The following is a 23,058-nucleotide window of genomic DNA, read 5'->3' as shown; positions in this document are numbered from 1 at the left end:
CCATTCATGCAGATCTATGAAATTACATCTTTGCTCCAAAACCTGCTTCAGGGCACTTCAGGAAATTACAGTAGTGCTCTTTTTAATTTCCATTCCCATTTCTGCGCCTCTGCGATAACTATCTGTAAGCCTCAAGGCTGGAGCCAGTAGGTGTCTGTACAGGCGCCTACCTACGTACTCGATTGCAGCCTGGAACTCAGATTTCAAGCCAACTGGTGATTTCAGCCAAAGAAGCCAGAATCCCAGTGGCAAAATACAATGCTTTGTTCTCCTCCAGAGTGTGTGAGCTTGTTAATGAGAAGGGGAAGTAGGGAATTATTGCACTATATAGGATCTATAAAAGCATAACAATACAGATGAGTCACTAACTGTATTAAACACAAGTCGCCAAGAACAAGTAAAAATGCACCTTGCACTAAAGGAATAACCCTATTGATTGTGATATTGTGAACAGGCAAGCCACAACCTTGTGTGCCAGTGTAAAGGTGGGATACATGCTCGTACATATCCCAAAGTCAGTCCACCAGAGAAACTCTTGATCAGAGCAGCAGATCCTCTTTAGTAGTGCTGCATTTCTTTCATAGTAGGCAAAAGCTCAAACTTTGCTGCCATTTGTGTATGTAATGCAGAGATCACCCAATCTGAAGTAAACACGCACAGGAATTTCTTTGAAGTTTCACTCTTAATAGCTAACCCACTCTTAACTCCAATCTGCTATCAAGTTTTTAAAAACAAAAACAAAAAAAAAACAGTGTTGGAGTCTGAGGTAAGAACTGCCCAAAGGATTTAAAATAAAAGTCATAGGGAACCAAATTATTGCCACTGAACTAGAACTCAAATCTCTCCACTGGAAGCAGCGGATTCAGCCATTCCATGAGCAGAAGATGATTGGGAAAGTGTGATGAGTCTCCTACTTTTCTTCTTTCCAATTCCAACAGGCTCTGACTGTGAAGCCTTCCACCTGGCTAGGAGTTCCACACAAACTCTTCTGGGTCGTAACAGCCCTGTTTCCCTGCTTTCGTGGACCTACAGCAAAAAGGGCATTTCCTCCTATCCTTAATTTCTGTTCTCTCTTGTCTCCTTTTTCTCAGGACAGAAGCAAACTCCTAGGGAAATTGGAGCCTAGCAAGATGCCCTATAATGAATCAAGCCATTGATATGTCCAGTAGTTGGCCTCAGAGTGAAAAACAAACTGTTCCTCTTATATTTGCAAGGAGGTTATGCATGAACAACATTAGAGAAAGACCACCTACAGGAATGGACAATTAAAAAATGGGTTAAAATCCAGCAAAACAGGGAGCTTAAAAGATCTAAAAGTGTGAACACTGCATGGTCCCCTGGCTGTTTTTTAACAAGAAAGAAAAGAGGTAACTTGATTTCAATAATAAGATCAGAAACTTTGGGTTTGACATATAAATACAAAGATTTATATATTAGGGCTTTCTCGTCTCCAAACAGGTAAGTTAGAATGACTCATACAGTATTTGATACAAACTATCATACAGAGCAAGAATTAAATTGGACATCCCTAATGCATTATTATACCCATCATTAATGGCCAGCTTGGATTCAGGGCATCTCAAATGATGCACCACACACACTTAGTGACATTTTCCCCCCAAGTGGAAAAAACACTGCAACAGACCCTGTCTGAGCATCTAGGAAGAAATCATACAAGAGGAGAAGCCAACATCTGAGCCTACAAGATTTCCCCCTGACTTTCCCTTCTCCTTTTACACTAAATCTGCTTCCAATTAGCTTAAGAACAGCTAGGCCTAAAACCGATCCTCTAAACCTCTCATCATTGCTAAACCACATTCTTGTGCTTCTTACCGGTACAATCTCCTCATCCTTTCCCATGCTTTTGAGGCAACCACATTATATTGCAAAGAAGCAGAATCTCTTATTTCAGCATGAGAACCCTCCCTCCCCCCCTCAATGTGTGGTCCTGCCCATTCCTGAGGATAGAGCAGGATCAAGCACTACTTGATTATGATGGGAAATGCCACCTTTGTGTTCATAGTTGGCAACGCACCCACTCCAATAACTCGAGCATATGAAACGAGTTACAAGTAATAGCTGCTATAGTGCTACTGCTAAAACCTCATCAATTTGATCTCCAGCCACTTGAAAGATCACATCAAGAGAGTGCAAGATTCTCAGTCATGTATTTAATTCACCATGAGAAATCAGCTCACTGTGATGCCCTAAAACTCTTCAAACATACATTTCTGCCCTGCATAGTGCAGAGCTTTGCCCAGTCCTGGCTTACTCTTAGTCATTTTTGAGCCACTGAAGTCATATACCCTTTAGAAGTCTGGCTACTTTTTCAGTGGCTGTTGCTCACATTTTCCAATTCCTTGCTAGTAAAACTAAAAAGAAGTTCCTGGGGATTTAAACCCGCTTTCCAGGGTGCTCGGTATCTTGCAGTTGTGGACCTGAACAATTCGGTGCTGTGTTGCTCTTTCCCCCTCAATCAGAAGCAGAAGACCAAGAATTTCCATACAAAGTCTGACACAACTGTGCCCTACTTCAAACTGAACTCCTGCCCATTGCAAAGATATTTGACTTTCCACATTGCATGGCAGAGCCGAGACGCAAAGTAAGCATGATAAATCCTGTAAAGACACTTTTATCTATTTGCAAATCCTTCCCACAATATTCAGATAGCACTGGTTGGTTGGTATGTGACTGTGTAAATTTTACCTAGGAAAGGTGAAGGTCTAAACCTAGGACAGCTATCCTTGAAGCTTGTCAAAAGTTCACCTCACTGCCCTGAAGTAGGCCACATATGAATTGCACATGAATTAGCCACAGACCACGTCCAGCTTTTAATTTGATCAAACACAGGCTTCATGTGCTTTAGTGTAAATATTTGTGCTTTCTACCTCTGGGCATATCAGGGGCACAGCTTAACATTCCAGCAAGGCAGAATCTACTTCTGATTATTTTTTATCACGCAGGTCTGCCAATTTGTTTCTCTCTCTTGACCAAAACAGATGTAGCTTTAAAGTAGCTGTGGAGGACTCAGATTTTAATCAGACCAGCCATGCCCCAGCTACTATTTATCCTACAGGAGCAAAATCTACGGAGGAAGCAGGTAACCTATCTGTATTCCACCCCATCCCCCAAGTAAGGCTCATATCAGCTGAGGGGGGGGGGGAAGGGATTTAGATTACAAAAAATGGCACAGACAGAAAGGGTTATACAACTCCCCCCTCAGATCTGCTGCTCTGACCAAATGTCTGCCCCCCACAACAGCTGAGTAAAAGTTGTTTTTTTAAAAAAAGTCAAAAGATCTCATCACATATCTCCACAGGTTGTCTTGATTCACTCTCTGATTTTTCCTTTGTCTTAGGGCCAAAGTATATGAGAAGTTATATAATGCCTTTAGCCCTGGGGTACATGTTTTTCCCCTCCCACAATAAGCAGCCATCATGGGAGGGGGGAAAGGTTAAAGTCCTCCCAGGGCCACAGTCCTCATCTGGCCTAGGAAAGGGCACAGCAGGAAGATCAGGGCTAAAGACATAAATGTTATCAGGTCTTCTTTAGCTCTTAAAAAAAGATTCTTGCCCCCCCCGGGGGGCTAGAAGTTTCTCCTTGTCAGTGAAGGAAAGGTGAATGTGCTGAAGGAACTAGAATATTTTAACTACAGATTAAATTGATTTGTAAAACATTCTCATAAGTCTCACGAGTGGTCTTCTTTGACAACTGGCACAGCCGGGGTGGCCCTGAGGCAAAATGGGAAGGTGCCACCTCACTGCCTCCTATTTGCCAAATCCTCGCTTACCAGGGTCATGCAGTGGTGGCTTTCCGGAGACATCTCACTGGAAGCCACCACTGCTCCTCTCAGCTTCTCTTGTGGTGGTGGGGTGGGCGGGGCTCACACAGGGGCACTGCCCTGTGGGATTCTGAGGTGGCTGCCTCAGTCCATCTCATGGATGGGCCACCCCTTACTAGGGCCAAAAGACTGATACCAATGCACCAGAAAGATAAGTGTACGGCTCCATTTAATCAGTGGACTGAAGAAATGACTACACTTGCAACTTATGAACAGACTGATTAGACTTTGCATAGACACATATAAACACATCTGGAATACTTTTACACAAAATATAGTAGGTTAAAAATAAGCATATATGCATCTGGATAATAATAAAACCTGCACATCAGAGAAGTATAAACGGGATTGTAACGGGATTATATGTTAACTCATATAATGATATAGTATACCTTTTATTTATTTCACTTTTTATTCTTGTTTGATGTTTGTTTGGTTAAACTGTTCTTTAAAAGACTTAATATAACAGGTAGGCCAGTCCTGGGTTCAGCAAGAGCACCAAGAATAAGGTAACTAATAGTTGACTGAGCCATCTTCTGAAGCTCGTATCATGATACTGCATTTGTAATAGGCTGATCCAGGATTCATTGCAAATTTAGATTCCAATGTTAACAGTTTGTTTAGGGAAATGTGACCAATGAAAGGGGAAGGAAGCACAAAGCTTGCTTACCGGTCGAGTCTGCTGCAGATGCTCTGCCACTGGTCAGGTCTTCAGTGTTTATGGACTGCAGGTCAGTATAGGAAGGTGTGAAACTGGGGCTGCTGGTGTTCTCAGAAGTAGTTGTCCAACTGTTGTCTGACGTGAGAGGCCTTCTCTCAGAAGATCCCGAAGAGGGACACGTCCAGCAGAATGTTTTTGGAGAGAAGTCTTTAAAAAAGAAAGAAAGAAAGAAATTTGTGGAACTAGGCAGCCTAAAAAGGGTTCTGGAAAGGTGAGTCATGACAAAAGAGGGAATTGGATGGTGCAGAACATCTTATATCAAGTTTCCCTCAAGCGAGGAAATGCTGCCTGAGTATTCTGCAGGCTAGCTGGTTATTTGATGCTATCAATGCTCCTCATTTGCTATAAGCCTTCTAATATAAAACCAAAACACTTGCTACCATGTTGTAGACTGAGGAATGCTGTGTATGCCTGTCCACGCGTTTTGTGCTTCGAAAAAAGATTTCTGCAACCTCTGTTAATGTCAGAGCGTAAATGTCAAAGTCCAAGGCCTTGTGCTGTTTACTGTGGTGCAAGACTGTTTAGCAGTAGCTGCTTGGAGACAAGATCCGAAAGGGGAAAGAGATAATTGCTTTTAATATTTATAGATGGGCCCAGGATCAAGTAAATTCGATGAGTCTGAGGCTCTGATTGGTTGGAGGCTCTAGTCAGTGAAGAATGGGCAGTTTACCTGTCAGTCAGGAACAACAGTTGATGAGGAAGTTGTGAGGCGAAGAACAGAGAAAGTTGAAGCGAAAGTGGACAGCGAAATCCTGAATATTATGGTATATTTTTCCCCAGTGTGTTAACAATCCTTTGGTGGCTGTGATCAGAAGAAGGCAGTCAGTGGCTGAGTTAGGCTAATAGGCTGCAATGTGTAAAGGTTTTAACGGAAGAGGACACATGCAGGTTTTTTAAAACAGGGGAAATGTCCAAGAAGCCAGAAGTACAACCATAGGAGCTTTGGGGTCAGAGGCAGATTGTACCCAGTAGTTAACTGGGTTTTGAGTGAATTTGGCTGGGGAGGAATGTCCGGGAAATTGGTCTGAGGTAAAAAACTTTTAGAGGCAGGTCTCAGCAACAGCATCTCTTGAGTCCTTGGAAACCATCATCAAGCACGTGTGGATCTCAATATATCAGCTTTTCCTTATGTATACAATTAGCCCTTTGATAAACAGTCTTAGTTAACAGTTTGGTCCATCCCCAGTACTGGTGACAATCTCACACCTAATGCTAGGCTACCAGGAAGTTTTAAGAGTCTTTTAAGGGAATTGGTGCCAGCAGAAAAGGGTCACATTGGAGAACACTGTGGGCCAGATTCAACTAACCTGGTAGGCTAATGGAAGTCCTGGAAGAGGACTTCTGCTAGTGTAACAGGGCTCCCCCCCCCACCTCCATGCTTTCCCCCCAAAATCTGCTCTGGGGAGATCAGCCTGTGGGGAGAAGATGGGAGAGAACATTCCATCCAGCAAGCAAAAATATTTGCATTGACAGAATAGTAGTGCAGTGTTGAATATCACCCTAAGTTACAGTGGCTGGTTCTATATAAGCAGTGCAAATACCTAAATGTGTGTTTACAGAGAGCAGGAACTGAGGGAACCCATTTCCTATACATGTGTATACAAAAACCTATGAAAACCGCATACCTGCCTGCTCTGCAAAGAGACTATTAATACATGGGATGCGAGGAGAGCTGGGATCCTCATCTCCTCTCTGTACACACTATTTTAGAATGTCTGAACAGAGATATGTTTCCTTATAAGCCTCAAACACAAACAGCATCTATAATCTGAAATGTCCAAAATCAGTTAGAAGAATAGTCTTTAGAAGCAAGCTCTACTCACACCATACATTTAAAGAACTATTATACCACTTTAACAGTCATGGAGAATCCTGGAAACTGTAATTTGTTAAGGGTGTTGGGAATTACAGCTCTATGAGGTTAGCACCACGGTTCCCAGGATTCATTATTACTCTTAAAAGCAATGCTTTACATGTATGATGTGGATGAGATCTAGAACAGCTTGCTTGAGAATTCTCTCTCCAAATTTGTTCCAGTTATATTACATACATCCTCAATCTTCAGCTACCTGAGCTTATAGCAAACTTTTCTTCCAGCAGCGAAGATAGTACAATTTGTTCCAATTCTAGCATGCCATCAAGCTCTCCTCATTTTCAGTTATTGCTTTCCTTCTTCCTCAGCTGTACAATTCTCTTACTCAAGACTTGCCAGTTTCAGAGTGGATAGCACAATCGGCATTATGTGAAGTTTGCTCTGCTGTTAAAATGCCTCCCCAAGAATGTGAGATAAAGTCCTAGTTACTTGAGCCACTTAGAATCAGACAAAGTCCTTGAGAGGAGTGTGATCCAGATGTCACAATAGGCCTTTTCTAGCTCTACTTTTCATACCTCGCTACATTCCAGGGTGCAGCTTTGCCCAGCAGTTTATCTGATTGAATTGTGATGTCAATATAAGAGAGAATTGAAACAGAGCCGAGTTCCTTGCTGCACTGGTAGCATAAGGCCATAAGCAATCAGGGTACCATATGAGCTGTATGACTGACATGGCTATTTCCCATGCCATTGGTGACCCTTCCCAGGACTAGTGTCACAATACATTTGCATAATTAAACTTTTTTTGGAGGGGAAAAAATTAAGTGTTATTTCTAAAATAACACTTTTAGCAAATTCTTTCAAAGAAACCAACAACAAAGCTTTAAAAATTCAACAATTAGCATTTTAAAAAATAATTAAAATCACAGAACAGGGGTTTTTAAATAAAAATAATAGCACAATGGTGGAGCCCAAGCTTCCCCTGCAAAAGGCCCCTGGATCAAAGCCTGACATCTCCACCTAAAAAACGATCAGGTAGCAGGTGTTGAGCCACTGCCAGTCTGCCAGTCAGAGAAGACAATAGTAAGTTAGATGGACAAATAATCTGACTCAGTATATTTCCTGTGTTGCTAACACAGGAACACATATTTCCTGTGTTCCTAAAATCATCAGTAAAAATCATCAGTATCATATCATCCCTTAAAAACTCAGGATAATAATAATATATTTACCCAGTACTCTAAAGTTAGCAAAGTGTGTACCAGTCAAGTATCTCTGGAGGAGCAAAATTTCACAACAAGGGTATCACTACTGAAAATGCCCTTTCTCCAGTTGCCAACATCTCAACTTTGAAGGGAGCAACAACACAGTCTCTGAAACAGTTAAAGAGTAGGTAGGTTTATATGGAATAGCAGATAGTCTTTTAGACACTCTGTGCATGTGGTGTGTGTGTGTATGTGATTCACTTGCGATGTTGACAATAAACAAGCCAAAATATCTGTGGAATGCGTGGGGGCAAGGCCTAGGGGATGGCTTCTTAATTATTTTAGCAAGGGACTAACTACACTGCAGAACAAAGCCATAAGAGCTCTGGTATGTAGAAGCCTCAATAAAATATCACAGAAGCCCCCAAACTGTGTCAGGTTGGGTATTATTCTTGAGGTCAACGATCTAAGCACACGTAAGCAATGCAGCCTGTTGCCACTCCATCACAGGATCATTCCAGCTCGGTGTTATTCACAAGAAGTGGCTCTTGAGGGTTTTGGACAAGAGCCTCTATCAGCCCTGCCTGAAAATGCCAGGGACTGAACCTGGAATAATTTGCAAGCATTACTATAATAGACTTCAGTATAGTGTGACATTCCAACCTGTATGTGCATTCTCTGGTGAAGTGCTAGGCCAGGGTGCATCTTCAAACTGGACCCATGTGCTGAATGATGAAGACAGATCAGGCTTTGGAGATGGGTGGTTTTCAAGCAAACATACGGACACAGAGTCTGCAGCAGTTTTGTCCATTCCATCTCCCAGTTCAGCATGTGCAAGTGCCTGAAATTCTCCATCCAGGTTTTGGATGCCTTCAGAAGAAGTATCAGAGGAGGACAGAAACCTTTCAAGAGGTTCTCCAGCTTGGCCTGCAAGAAGAATCACAATATAATGTAGAAGTAACAAGGAATTTTTAAACATCCTTTTTCATCATTTGTAAATGTTCAATGTGTATAGGGCAATGTTACAGCTTTATGCTTCTGAGTGAAACTACCTGTTATAAGAAACACGGCACCCCATGTTGAGTCATTCTCCTTTCCACCATTAAAGAGACTTTGTAATGCATAGTACATGTTCTACTGTGCCCCAGTGTCATTATACTGAGCAAGTATCCATCCCTGCCTGAAAGGATGTGAAGGCGGGGTGGGCAAATACACAGCTTAAATGCAGTTTCCACTACTCATTCTGGGGCTGGTTGGTCTTGGGAGTGAGGGACTTGTAGACCAGCAATATCTGGAGGGCTGCAGAGTCCTCATCCCTGAGCTAGATGTTACAGAGGAGAAGGAGAAGCTCGGCACAAGGCTGCTCCCCCCCCCCCGACAAGTTTCTTATAACACATTGAGGTGGTATATAAAAACTGAACATAGCTACCCACATGTAATCGAATCCTTTAGCTACTTTCATCTAGACTGTCTTTCCAAGGAGCTTAGGGTGACCCCATTTTAACTCCATAACTACGCTTTAAGGTAGGATAGGCTGATAAGAATGTTTAACTCAAGTTCTCCCTATGAGTTGAAGAAGGAATTCAACCTAGTTCTAAGTCCGAAACACTCTATCCCAGAGCGGGGAGACCTGTGGCCTTCCAGATGTTGCTGGACTACAGCTCCCATCAGCCCCAGCCAGTTTGGCTGATAGTCAAGGATGATGGGAGCTGGAGTCCAGCAACGCCTATAGGACCACAGGCTCTTCATCCCTGCTCTATCCATTACTTCACACTGGATTTGCACTATACAGACTCATGCTAGTAAAAGTCACAACTACTGCTAAAGCAGGGCTGGCCTGCCCATGAGATAGACTGAAGCTGCTGCCTTGGGTTGCAGAATCCCATGGGGGGGGGGAGGGTACTCTTGCTGGTAGGGCTGTGCAACGGTGACTTCCAGCCAGATCTTGCAAAATCTCATGGAACTCTGGCAAGATCTTGCAGTGCTTTTGTGAGCTCTCACAATATCTCATTGGAAGCTGCTGCGAGACCTCAGTAAGCGAGGCTTTGGCGGGGTGGTGGAACAGCTTCCCGTTTTACCGCAGGCAGTGAAATGGGATGGTCCACCCCTGAGCACAAGCAATTCCTATTCATGCAAGGAGCTCCTCCATTTTAGTAGGCCTGTGTGCGACATGCAACTGGGAAAACACAAAACCCCATGGGAGGAAGACCCATCAGTTTGTGCCTATCCTTAATGAATGGAGAAGAGGCTGCACTTGTTAAAAACAAAAAACAAAAACCGCTTATGTTTAAGTACAACCCACAGAGGACTTTGGATTGGAGTAAAAGAGTTGCCTTGTTTCCTTTGACTAACTTATTTATATCAAGATACAGCAACAGCCTATTTCATCAGAGGGAAGGAATTTGCCTACCCTGGGAGGCAACCGGTAGCAGCAGCCCATCGTTGAAGGAGACCCACTCGGATTGCTGGGAAGCAATGACGTTGGCTAGTGATGTCATGCTCGCTGCAAGTCGCTACTCATCTTCACATCACTGGCAGACAGAAGACAGCAGACAGCCCTCTTTGTTGCAAAGTTGTCGTTTTTTAAAAAATCATTTCATTCCTGACACAGCAGCTGTAAGGGGGGGGGGGAGATTAGAAATCCACAATTTGATTGTACAAGGGTATAAATGGCTACTAGTAAAGATTAGTGTCTCTGAATACCATTTGCTGTGGAAAACATACAGGAAAGTGCTATTGAACTACAGCAGGAGAGCATATTTCAGGCTTGTGAGCTCCTAACAAATGGGTAGAAGGGGTAGGATTTGGTTGTTGGGTATAAACTTAGCTTTCCTTTTTAAAAAAGGAAGCGGACATTTCTGAGGGACAGGGAAGGATATTGGGGTATGCTTGCTTAAGCACTTTTCTATTATTTCATTCATTCCCCGAGTCTGCAGCCTTTGCAGAATAAAACACAACTGGCTGGTCTGGGCATGTTTTATTCCAAAGTAACTTCCTTGAAATAAAGATGTTATGCCAATCTTATTGGAGATTCAGTAACTTCTTGTGAAATTCCTAGAGATGCAGTGGCGTAGCGTGGGGGGTGCAGGGGGGGCCGGCCGCACCGGGCGCAACATCTGGGGGTTAGGGAAATCCACGGGTTAGGGGGCGCAAATCCACGGGTTAGGGGGCGCAAATTACTAGCCTTGCCCCGGGTGCTGATAACCCATGCTACGCCACTGTAGAGATGTTTTGGCTGGGCAGGGATAAAAACCAACTATTACTAGTCTTGTTTCAAATGGCAAAGTGGATTGGGCTGGCCCTGTGCGATTCTGAAGGAGGTCTACTGTTGCTTGCATATGGAATTTATGTAAGTAAGTGTAAGTGTAAATCAAGTAACCTATTTTTTTCTGGAATTGGAACTTTGGCTCTTTTGACCAGGTAACATTTAAACTGAGGAAGATTAAGGCTACTAAATAAATTCAAAAGTTTCCCCAAATATAGTGCTCTCCGAATGTTTTTGGGGTTGCAACTCCCATCAGTCCTGACCACTGGCAATGCTGCCTGAGGATGATGGGAGTTGGAGTCTATAGCATCTGGAGGGCACCAAGCTGGGGAATATTGTCCTAGACTAAAGAGATTTAAGTGAAGATTCAAATAGTTGGTTTATACCACAATCTTTCCTCTCTATTTGCTCCGAGTATCAGTGTGTTCAAAAGGGAATGTTTACCTCTATTTATTTTGCTGAAGTTGAGAGTTTCCACTTGGAAAAATCTAGCTCTTGAAATTCCAGTTCCAATAACTACATGGAGTTAAAGCCGGTCTTCAAAGAAGACCCTTATGGAACAACAAATCATCTTCAAGTAGCATCCTTATGGAAAGTAAAAGATAAAGGCAAAGGGACCCCTGACCATTAGGTCCAGTCATGGCCAACTCTGGGGTTGCGGCGCTCATCTCGCTTTATTGGCCAAGGGAGCCGGCGTACAGCTTCCGGGTCATGTGGCCAGCATGACTAAGCCACATCTGGCGAACCAGAGCAGCGCACGGAAACGCTGTTTACCTTCCCGCCGGAGCGGTACCTATTTATCTACTTGCACTTTGACATGCTTTCGAACTGCTAGGTTGGCAGGAGCAGGGACCGAGCAACGGGAGCTCACCCCGTCACATGGATTCGAATCGCCAACCTTCTGATCGGCAAGTCCTAGACTCTGTGGTTTAACCCACAGCACCACCCACATCCCAGTCCCACCCGCGTCCCACAATACCAAATATGGGATCTAGGTTTCTTGCTACAAGAGCAATCCCAGCTCCTTCCTAACAACCTCCATAAGCAGATTCCAATACCAAATACATGTTTTTTATAGCACAATTCAAGCAGGAAGCCCCCTTTGTAACCAGAGGTTTCCACTGATAAACTGAATTTGAAACCACAGTCCTGTTTGTGTATGCTGCCCATCTATCAAGTGTTAAAGAGTTTAAAAGTGCAGAGAAGAAAGAACTCGAAGAGTTTTGCAAAACCAACCAGCAAATGAGGTTAGCATTAAACCAATGAATTGTTGTATGTTCCTTGGAGAGGTAGGTAATTGTTCTCTGAGCTACATAAAATAAATACCATAACTCTGCAGTATCACTTCTTAAAATAATCTGGTTACTAACATGTCACAGGGAAAGGGGCAGTGTTAGGTTTCCTAGGGAACCCAAGCCCAGTTTTTCAGGAGGCGCAGATCTCCTGGCCCCTACTTTTAATAATCTCTCTATTTCTACCGAGAACTTTTTGTGTGTGTACTCAATACTTTAAGGCAGTGTAATGTTCTGATGGGAAAAGAGAGTGAAGAGTGATTTACTGAAAACTTCACAACTGCGAAGAAAACTTGCCAGCTTCTTTCCCTGCCAGGGACAAGGAAGCTGGATAAGGATGGATAATGTGGGGGTGGGAGGAGGTGGACTTAATTTGAGTCAAGAGTTAATCAGAGCTCAGCCCCAAAAGCCGTTTTTGAAGCCATGGCTCACACTTGCTGTTTAAACAGGCAGGCTAGTTACAGAAAACTCTTTTCAAGACATTTAAGGTCACAGGCAGCGTGTGCTCTTTTTGGGTTTGCCCCTGAGAGAGGGAGGGATAGACTGACCTCAATATTTTGCTGTTTTTCCCACCTGACCAATTGAACCGTTCTTTTGGCTTGCTGAAACATCTGTAATGGGAGTAATTTTAAAACAGAGCATTGCCCTCTCCCAAAGCAGCCTAGCTGAGAAAGTCCTGAACGAAATCTGAAGAGAGCAGGATGTGAGCAGGCAAAAGGCTTTATCAAGAGTTTCACAAGCTCAGGGAGCTGAGGAGAATGCTCTCTTTTCTTTCAGTGTCCGAGAAAAACCTGTGAAAGGAGAGAGGATGAAGCAGGCCCATTGCGGAGGCAGATTTGTTTCTCCTCACTGTGACCGTGTTTACCTGTCACCACTCCCTTTCCACTTCCATAAAAAACAAAAACACCATGCCAAATATATCCCCTCCCACAAGCAAATGAAAAGTCACCAAGACTGAGAGTTTAAACATGGAAAACAAAACTCTGCTGCGCAGTTAGGCAAGCTGGTCTTTTAACGGCTGAATTCTGACAGTATTCCTCCTTGCTTTTGGGCTGAAGTGAGCAACAGGTGTGACTGAGTGCCACTATTCATCTTCATGTTAGGCCATGCCTGAAAGAAGGGTTGGGTATTTCATCTGCAAAATGAAAACAGCTCTTTGTGCCCAAAATAGTCTTAATGGAGGAGTATCCAACCACAGAAGCGACTCATAATATATGAGCAAGACCCTAATGACCCTATGAGTCACTGAACGCCCATACAGTAGCTCTGAGGGTTTGGATGGCAGAGTCCCAGCACAGCACAGGGGCATAACTTTTCCTCTTTTTCCAAACCCCGGGATCTAACTCAAGAGACTAGCAGGCAAGCCACTGCAATGCTATCAAGGCCGGTGTCAGAAGTCAGCATGGTTCATGCATCCTGCTGATGGCCCACACCCCAGCAGGAGAGGGGTTTTGTCCAAGGGGTGTCCTAAACCATCACTCCTTCACAGACAGACCCAAGTCATTTAGGTGCCCAAGGCAGACACTTCAAATTGTGCTCTCTCTCCCACAACAATCTACAAGCTGCTCTTGTCGTCAGGCAGCTGTCAAAGTCCCAGCATCTCAGTAACGTCAACCACTGATATTTACCCTGGGTTTGGAAGCTGCCATTTATTTTCCTGATATGCTGCACAGTGTTGCTACATCAGGGGCATTGTGGGAAATGAGAAGTGCTCCTGCCCCTACCCCCAAGGGGCCAATACTTGTGGGCTCTTTGCCCCCTCAAACCTGGAGCTGTCTCTGCCCTCAATAGTGGTAAAAGTATTATTATTTTACCACTCTGGAGTAATCATTTGCTGGAGGCCCGGCATGCAGCAAATTCTAGATAAACTTCAAGGTCAGTAGGCTGTCAATTCAGTTTATCTCCATTTCACATGTGCTAGATATTTCAGTCATTGAGTGATGCACATTTTCAGATTCTTTGCTAAACTGGCCCTTCATTTCAACTCCGAAGAATAATAGGAACATAGGAAGTTGCACTATATTGAGTCAGATCATTGCTCCACCTAGCTCAGTGTTGCCTACACTGACTCGCAGCCGCTCTCCAGGGTTCAGACGGGATTCCCTCCCCTGCAGCCCTACCTGGAATTCAGAGAGGCAATTAAAAAAATGCATAGTGGTGGCAGGAAGAGGTAAAGAGATAAGAGCACCTTTCTGTACCCACTTCACTGTACTGTCTTAGTCTCAAGTCCTCCTTCAAGCAAAGCCCTGCCCGCAAGTCCGTAAAATTCTGAAATAACAAATATTTTATAACGTGGAAAAGACAGCAACCCATTGGACAAAGCAAGTGAAGTAGCAACATGAAACTTTTTGCTGCAATTATCAGGAGAGATTTGGGATGAGGAGCCAGCACGCAGCTGCACCTAGTCCTACCTCCTGCTTTCATCAGATTCTAGGAAGACTAGAAATCCTAAACTAATGTTTGATATCAATAAAGGACTAGATGTGCACTTAAATGAAATTTAATCCATTTAAGATGCAAATGCTGTTGGTTCAGCGAATCATCTGATCCAGGGTTAGGTGTCACACTCCCCCTTAAATCTCACAGGTTGTTAGCACTTGTTGATCTGGCACACCTACATGGTTGAGTATCAGTGCCTTTTACCAGCTTTGGCTATTGCACCTTTTCCTGGAAAAAGGGATTTGGCCACAGCCATTGTGCTCTACAGAACTGGAAAAATATAACAAATGGTCCACAATATCATTGCCAAACTCTTGATCTCTGATGTCTATTTTGTTGTTTCTTCAGCTTGTAAGCTGCCATGTTTTACCGCAATATAGAAAGAAGGTATACAAATTAAAAATGAAATGAAATGAAAACGGTCTGCTACTGGGCAATCAGAGTGTAATTTCACCCTATCTTGTCTTGCTCATTTCTGGGCTCTTAAAGGTGCTACTACTTTCCTGCAAAGCCTCAAATGGCTTGGGACTGTGCATGCCCAAATCTGAAATGCTGCACTGACCTGAGATTTGGTGGGTGTGTATGAAAAACACAAGTTCCTACAGGTGTGGTGGCCCTGTCAGCATAAGACTTTTGGCATCTGGTGCCTCTTTGAAGAGCAGGAAGCTGAAACAATCTTTTTTGGCCACAAAAGCTTATGCCCCCCCTATATTTATGGGTCTTCAAGGTGCCATAAAAGTCTCAGCTGTTTCCATTACATTGGTTGACCGCCAACATAAAGTGACAACATACAGCACTAACTGATGTGGATCTGCTGAGAATTCAACCCCACTGTGTTTGGAATTATGGCTCTGTTAAGATTTAACCAGGTACTGTAGCACAATAAGAATCAAAACGTATTACTTCACAGCAAGCAGTTTTCTCCTGTGAAAAAGCCCCATTAGAGACATGGCAGGAAACTATTGCTTTGACCATTAAAAAGAAAATCCAGTTATGGAAATAATCAGCTTGAAACATTACTTATTGAGTCTCGGTGTTTTAACATTGATGCTGTATTACAGCACATCTTCCCATTACATAATGGCACTGAAAATTAAAAGACGGTTTTCGTAGCAAATGCACAGCTGGTTCGTCAAAGCTCAAATAGGATTACTGCTGTATGGCATATATCAATGGCATGGAGAGGATTGTAGACTCACGTATAAACCTTGCTTGTTAAAATGCTCTAAACCAGCCTTCCCAAACCTGCAGATATTGTTGGACTAAAACTCCCATTATCCCTGGCCAGGGCTGATGGAGGACAACAAGCTGGGGATGGCTACTCTAAACCAAGGGCAAGATCAAACAGGCATAGCTGTCAACGTTTCCCTTTTTTAAGGGAAATTCCCTTATTCCAAATAGGATTCCTCGCAAGAAAAGGGAAAAGTTGACAGCTATGCAAACAGGGCCAGGGCACATAGGTTATGCACATGGTGGAATACAGGAATAGGCCACTCTACCACATGAAATAAGAACTGAGATATATTCCTATTTCCCTTACACACTTGGCAGATCCAACTCTGCTTTGGGGAAAACTCTGTTCTCTTTCCTACTGCCCTGCTCAGCGAGATAACACACTGGACTGTGATATTCCTCATTCCTGAAGCTTGAAGCAATACTTCATCAATACTACAGGTCACACAGTATTTTTCTCCTGTTCTTGCAAGAGCAGCAACACCACTCCCTGCCAGATCTCCTGAAGGCACTTTGGTAGTGGGCAGCAATGCTGGCCTATATATCCATGAAAACCAGGCTTTTCTTTCAGCCGGAACTTGCCAGAACTCAATTCCGTCATCTCTCAGGTGGATGCCATTACTGTTCTAAGAAAATAAGGGAGGTGTTAATGGCACCTCTTTTTCTAGAAAAATAGCACTGACAAAATCTCTAGATTTTATACATTTATAGGTCCAAGGGTTGAAGTAAATTAAGATAGTGGGAAGCCATTGTGGATGGAAGCTTCACTCCCATTCAAAAATGACTGCTAACCTACTGCTAAGATGGTCGTCCTAGGGCCCGTTGGGATGGACTGGTGAGAGGTCCTTCTCAGCCCCTGGGGCCCTTGGCCACTGCCCAACATGACCAGTCACTGGCACTCAGTCTGATACCGCAACATCGAGTGCTACACAGTGATATCTCCAGATGATGAAGTCAGATACTGATATACATTCCTGCACTGGTGTTATTAATTTGCCACAGTTAGTAAGCCTGGAGGGATAATGGACATGATGGATTAAAAATGCATAGAAAATGTTAGGTGTGGTTATTTTAGAGGCATATCCTTCCCCACTAATGGTCGGTCTCAGTCTCCCTCTCCCTGATCTTCCCTGGCAGTGCTTGTGGGCATTTTCTTATTTCATTTACAATTCATGCAAATTGTATCTTCACACTAAGACTGAGCAGAAAAGACTGCAAGCAGAAAAAGTCAGCTCGAGTAGTAAACACGAAAGAATGTGATGCTTCCCACACGGAACATTTTGACATAGCAAATGGAAGGAAGCCTCTGTAAATTTGGTGGTTATAAAATATGTATGTGCAAAACTGCATTTCTCAAAGTCTTCTGCTGCCAGGGAGAAAACCTCACCTGTGGCAGGTGGGTGGGAGCCTTTGTACTAGACAGTCTGTCAAGGAGGGGGGGGGACTAGTTCACTGTTACATAACCAATTCATTTCTCACAGTCCTTGATCTAAAATTCTCTCTTTGCTGGGTAAAAATCGGGAACAACAATATATATATATATGCAGCAAGTGAAAGCTCTCAGGTGGCAACAGATGACCGTACTTACTCTTAGAATTACAGAATTGTAGAGTTGGAAGGGACCTCAAAGGTCATCTAACCCAAACATCTGCAATGCAAGAATCTCAGCTAAAGCATCCATGACAGATGGCCATTCAACCTCTGCTGAAAAACCTCCAAGGAAGGAGAGTCTACAACCTCCCAAGGGAGTCTGTTCCACTGTCAAACAGCTCATAGTGTCGGAAAGTTCTTACTGATATTTTGTCAGTTTCTCCTTTCTTGCAACTTAAATCCATTGGTTTGGGTCCTATCCTCCAGAGATGGAGAAAACAAGCTTGCTCCATCTTCCATGTGGCAGCCCTTTAAATATCTCCTCTCAGCCACTTCTCCAGTCTAAGCATACCCAACTCCCTCAACTGTTCCTCACAAGGCTTGGTGTCCAGACCCTTGATCATCTTGGTTGCCCTCCTCTGCACACGTTCCAGCTTGTCAATATCCTTCTTAAATTGTGGCACCCAGAACTGGACATAGTGTTCCAGGTGTGGTCTGACCAAAGCAGAATATAATGGTACTATGACTCCCTTTGATCTGGACACAAATCTTCTGTTGTTGCAGTCTAGAATAGCATTAACTTTTTGTGCTGATGCATCACACTGTTGACTCATGTTCAGTTTGTGCTCTACTAAGACACCTAGAACGTTTTCACATGTACTACTGGCAATCCAGGTGTCTCAACTTATATTTGTGCACCTGGTTCTTCCTACCTAAGTGCAGAAACTTTGTCCCTACTTAAATTCATTTTGTTAGTTTGGGCTCAGTTCTCCAATCTGTTAAGGTCATCTTGAATTCCAATTCTGTCTTCTGTGGCATTAGCTACCCCTCCTAGTTTGGTGTCACCTGCAAATCTGATGAGCACCCCCTCAATTCTTTCATCCAAGTTGTTTGTAACATTGAACAACAACAGGTTGAGAAAAGAACGCTGCAACACCCCATTTGTCAGGGTTTTTTTGCACTCTTGAGGTGCAGTATAACATCCCTACCCAGTCATTAACAAGTTGGTTTAAATCCCCAAGCTGTTCCAGTAGGACGAAGAACTGAATTTCTGAAAGTGACACAATATTGCTATTTTGAGGTTCTTTGCAACAGAACCACTACACTGACGGAAGATATATACGAATCTTGCACAATTGAAGGTGATGCGCTTACAGAACTAACCAAGTCCCCACATGTATCCTTCAAAGTACTATTTTGTGGCCAAGGGATCCTTTCTGAAAGTGATTTTTTTTTAAGTTTACATATATGCAAAGCACCTATTGGCCTAAAAATGATGCCATCTGGGGTGGGTGGGGGAATGTTGCGTGGAGAGTCTATGTTTTGTCTAGCAATAACAGAGGATAAGCCCAGCCTGCTCCCTTTTGATGGAGAAGTGGGCAGCTGTGAGAGGGCTGGTGAAGACAGCTAAGAGGCAGGGCTGTGAAGTTGTTTTCCTTCCCTTGAGAAGGCTAAGGCGATGCCTCCCGATGCCTCCTGAAGAGCAGCCTTCTCCTACCCTACTGAAAACATTTTTGCCTGAAGAGCTGCTCTCCTGTGTGAACTGCAGGCCCTGACTGAAGGAGCTGTCAGCATTTTGGAGGAGACCCCTCTTTCCTGCGCTTCCCTAAAACCACCATTGCCGGGGATAGATGGCCGACTGATACTCAGAGGTTAACAAGACAGACCTATGATGCAGGCAAGATATGCAGCAATTTTATTTTCCTTATTTAACCAGACACCAGACACGTTACAAAGATTTCTCCAAATGTGACATGAAGGCCGGTAACATCAACCCCGCCATATGGGAATCCCTGCCTAGAGGCAGTCAGGTCGTATAGCAATGACCAGAGGAGGAATGACTGTTGGGAGGAGCACAGAGAGAAGCACAACCAGACACCTTCACCTGCCCCAGCTGCAACAAAACATGGCTCTCCTATATCAGCCTCTACAGCCACAGGAGGCCCTGTAACCTTCCAACAGGTTGACTTCACCCACAATGGGCACTCCTCCATTGTCTCCTGAGACAGATGGATGCCAACCTATTATTTTCCACCAGACCAATTCCAGAAGGGAGTAGACATTCCAACTTTGCATGGGCAGGTCCTGAAGAACTAGAGAGATGCATATTCCCCATATGTCTAGGAGTCTTGAGCTACCATCAGTAGGACCTGGGCTTACTCAAAATCCTTTGCTGCCTCAGGCGAAGGATGACATGGTGCCACCCGCACTTCAACCCCAACTTCACACATAGAAGCTGACCTGACAGGCAGTTAAATCTTATTTCAGCACTGGTAATGGGGTGATATCCTTCCCTAGACCAGAGGGCAACACAGCATGCACAGCTTACTCCTACCAACACCTTGCCATGGCTCCTGCCTTAACTGCCAAAACAATAGGGCCAGGTCCAATTACAGAACCTTCAGACTTGATGGCAGTGCTTGTATTGTTCATTTTTAATTCATTTCAGCCACTTGGCGGGGGGACAATAATTAGTTGAAAAGCAGGATAAAAATATAATAAACAAACAAACTGATGGCTATATGGAGACTCCCTATTGAAAGAACAAGGAGCTGAATACCAGTTGTTTAAAGGCACTGGTAGAGGGACCTGTTGCCTTCCAGCTCTGGTTGTGGGCTTTCCAGAGACATCTGGCTGGCCCTTGTGGATCGTCAAGACCCCAAGTTACTGCAGAGGAGCTTTGAGGGACTAGATTCTGGAGTTTTTGTCTGGCCCAGGATGGCTCTTTTTACATTCGTACATTTGAAGCATGGCCTTGAACCAATGTTTGCTCCCAGATGGAGGCTTAATACTGAGCTATCACAAGTGCTGTCAAGGTCGTGCTTTGGGGCAGAAGTCCAAGATCTTACTCAAAAGAATGAGCAAGAGAGGCTCCCATGTTTTTCAGGACTAGCTTACCACATTTTGAAGTGAAGTATTCAAATCTAAATGCACCATCATCTAAAAAGCACTCCTGTCCCTAGACCATTACTGTAAGTTCATAGTCTAAGGCTCCATCTGCACTGTAAATGAAAGCAGCACCATACAGACATGGCTTCTACCAAAGAATCATGGGAACTGTAATTAATTAAGGGTGAAGAAAACCATTGGAAGACCCCCTATTCTTCTCACAGCAGGAGTTTGAGCGTTTTTCTCTTAGAAAGCCACTAATCTGTTACTTTTTCCATACCAGGCTTTCATTCATTTTTGGAAAGTGATGAATGCACCTGTTTAATTTAGTTCAGAAGCTAATGTGAGAAATGCTATTCACATTACTGTGAGAACCTTCTAGCCACAGGGCTGGCCCTTGCAAGATATTCTGGTACCAGAGATGGAAAATCCACACGGCACCCCACTTTCCAACTGACATGAGGCTCACAGCTCCCTGGAAATTCTCTTGGGCAAAACTCATGAACAAGATGTGTACAAAAGACTGATGACCTATCGATGGATTGTGATCCAAAGGTAAGATCTGCCTGCTCTTCTTAATGGCTCCTCAACTTCAATCCAGACAACAACAGTTTTACCACACACACACACACTCCCATCTCTACCGTCTTAGTTTGCCTAAATGGGATATTTCTGATTCCTAGCACGAAACAGAACCAAGGCAATTTCTTGCATTATATAACTGCCTTTTCCTTTTCGCTAAACTCCAGGAACACCACCTAAAAACTCTGGTATGTGAAAGGATAGAAGTCAATAATGGATGCATTGAGAAGAGAAGGGGAGGAACTCCCAACACATTATCGACTTGCATTTTTCTGAAGCCCTGCGGGTGCTAATGTCTGGGAAGATAATGCATTCCGGAAAGAGACAAGAGACACTAAAGGGTTGCTAGGACCAACGAGAGAAATAACCGCTTTCCCTTTAAGCAGGTGCTCGAGGAGATTCGAGTACAGACTGAAGAGAGAGGAGAGTGCTTGAATGGGGCACCATCAATCGCGAGCAACAGAGCGCAGCTAAAGTGGGAGATCACCCCTCCAAAAGCACCCGATCTCCAGACTGAGAGCCGTCCCCTAGGAGAGTTTAAAAGCAACAGACAGACAAACCCAACAGCGTCCTTGTGTCACAGGCTATATAATACAAAGAGCGATTCCCACCGCCGATCGTGGGCGATCACGGATCTCCCTGGCTACCGGGTCTTCCCCGGTGCCGATTTCTAGCAAATGATTTACAAAAGGGGGGTAAAAAAAAGCCAAGCGTAAAAAAACACCCTCTATAAACGCAGTGTCCCTTCCTTCACCTCCACCGCGCCCTACCCAGCGGCGTTCGCCGAGCTACTTTCCAGGCAGGCGAAGTATCTCGGTCTTCTTTGTTTGGCTGCGAGGGATTTGCACGCTCCAAGCGTGGTGCTCTCAGGTCCCCGCCAAGCAGCCGGTGCAGTTTCGCAGGCTGAAAGTGCTCCGCGGAGCCCGGGCAAAACCCGGGCGGAGATCTGGACGCGGCGACGCGCACATGTTCCCACGGCGGGGCGAGGCTGCGATCACACCGGCAATATCTGCGGCCGTCGCTGCCTCCTTGGCCTGACCCTGCCCTCCACCTGCCTCGTTTGGTTCGCGGGAGAAGATAAGAAAATACAAACGTGGTGTGCAGCAAGAGATCGGGTTACCTTGGAAGCGCCACGCAGTCTTTCTCTCTCTCCCTCCCTCCAGCAAAAAGGTGTGTGTGCTGAAAGGGAGAAAGGCTGTGGTGGGGAGATGGGGGAAATTTAAATCCCGGCAGGAAAGTTCAGCGGCAGGCGATCCAAGCGAAGGAAGCCAAGCTCTGCCATCCCCTATTGGAGCGAGAGGGCTGCACTCCCGGCGCTCTCCTCCCTTCCCTTCGAGGGAAGGAACCCGCGCAGGGGAGAGCCTCCATTGGGCAGGATCCGAAGCCGGGGAGAGCCAAAGATGATCGGGATTGGCTGGCGGGGAAGGAGGGTGTGGCAAGGCTGTCCCAGGGTGTTTCCTCGCTCTCTCGACTCCCCCAAGTGCAGCCTCGGAGATGTCGAAGGGTTGACCGTCTATTTTCATTCTCATCGAAGGCTTTAGCTGTAAAATGCAAAACAACCGCGCGCAATCCTCCCCCGGCGTCGTCATCGGTGGTATATTATAAATGCACATAACATTTCACAGAGTGACATAAAAAACCCAATGGGATTAGAAATAGAGATATGTGTTCCGAAGATGTTATTATTAAATAGAACGAAATAATAAGAAACCTTTGTTAGATGCCCGACCGCATGCTGGAGGTGTCACACCGAAGCACACCAGCCAAGCAAATCAACTGCCCTCTGCCACACAAAAAAAGCTAACAGCAAACAGCGCTGTACAAGGAAACCAGCCAGCAGAACGGAAGACCATATGAAAAGCCCGTTTTCACCCTCCCAGAACAATTTTTTAAACGAAGTTTGGTGAGACTCATTCAAGGATAAGAGTGTTTCTCTTCAGGCAAGCATCGTTACAGCTAAGATGTTTTAATGTCAGCTTTGTTTTAATTCGACTGACCCTGTCCATGATTGATGCTGTATTCTAATTTCTGGAGTGTTTCTGATTCTTGTCGTTTCGTCAGTGGTAATCAGCCTTTGAGAACAGCTGTTGAAAAGTGGGTTATACTTTTTGTCGAATGAATAAATGGACAAAGAAGTAAAACTGATTATGACATAGCATGCACATGATTGTATGTAACAGCTACATGAA

The 23,058-nt window shown here is 44.3% G+C and overlaps 1 protein-coding gene across 2 annotated transcripts in view; it reads right to left on the bottom strand.

Annotated features, from left to right (window-relative positions):
- Positions 1–22,473, bottom strand: part of STON2 (stonin 2) — a 64,939-nt gene extending 42,466 nt beyond the window's left edge. Inside the window, exons 1-4 of one of the 2 annotated variants that reach the window (XM_081909934.1) lie at positions 21,990–22,130; positions 9,990–10,193; positions 8,243–8,506; positions 4,512–4,709 (exon numbers count right to left, since the gene is read on the bottom strand). In XM_081909934.1, the coding sequence (XP_081766060.1) occupies positions 4,512–4,709; positions 8,243–8,506; positions 9,990–10,077 (550 nt within the window). In that variant the 5' untranslated portion in view covers positions 10,078–10,193; positions 21,990–22,130. Of the gene's footprint in view, positions 1–4,511; positions 4,710–8,242; positions 8,507–9,989; positions 10,194–21,989 lie in introns of both variants that reach the window. The other variant, XM_081909933.1, reaches the window with a different exon arrangement.
- Positions 22,474–23,058: the final 585 nt, after the last annotated feature.

This window comes from Podarcis melisellensis (genome assembly GCF_964234715.1).
Source record: "Podarcis melisellensis genome assembly, chromosome: 1".
In the NCBI taxonomy this organism is placed as follows: Eukaryota; Metazoa; Chordata; class Lepidosauria; order Squamata; family Lacertidae; genus Podarcis; species Podarcis melisellensis.
The sequence above is the reverse complement of the archived record's forward strand: the minus strand, read 5'-3'. Positions and strand labels throughout refer to the sequence as shown.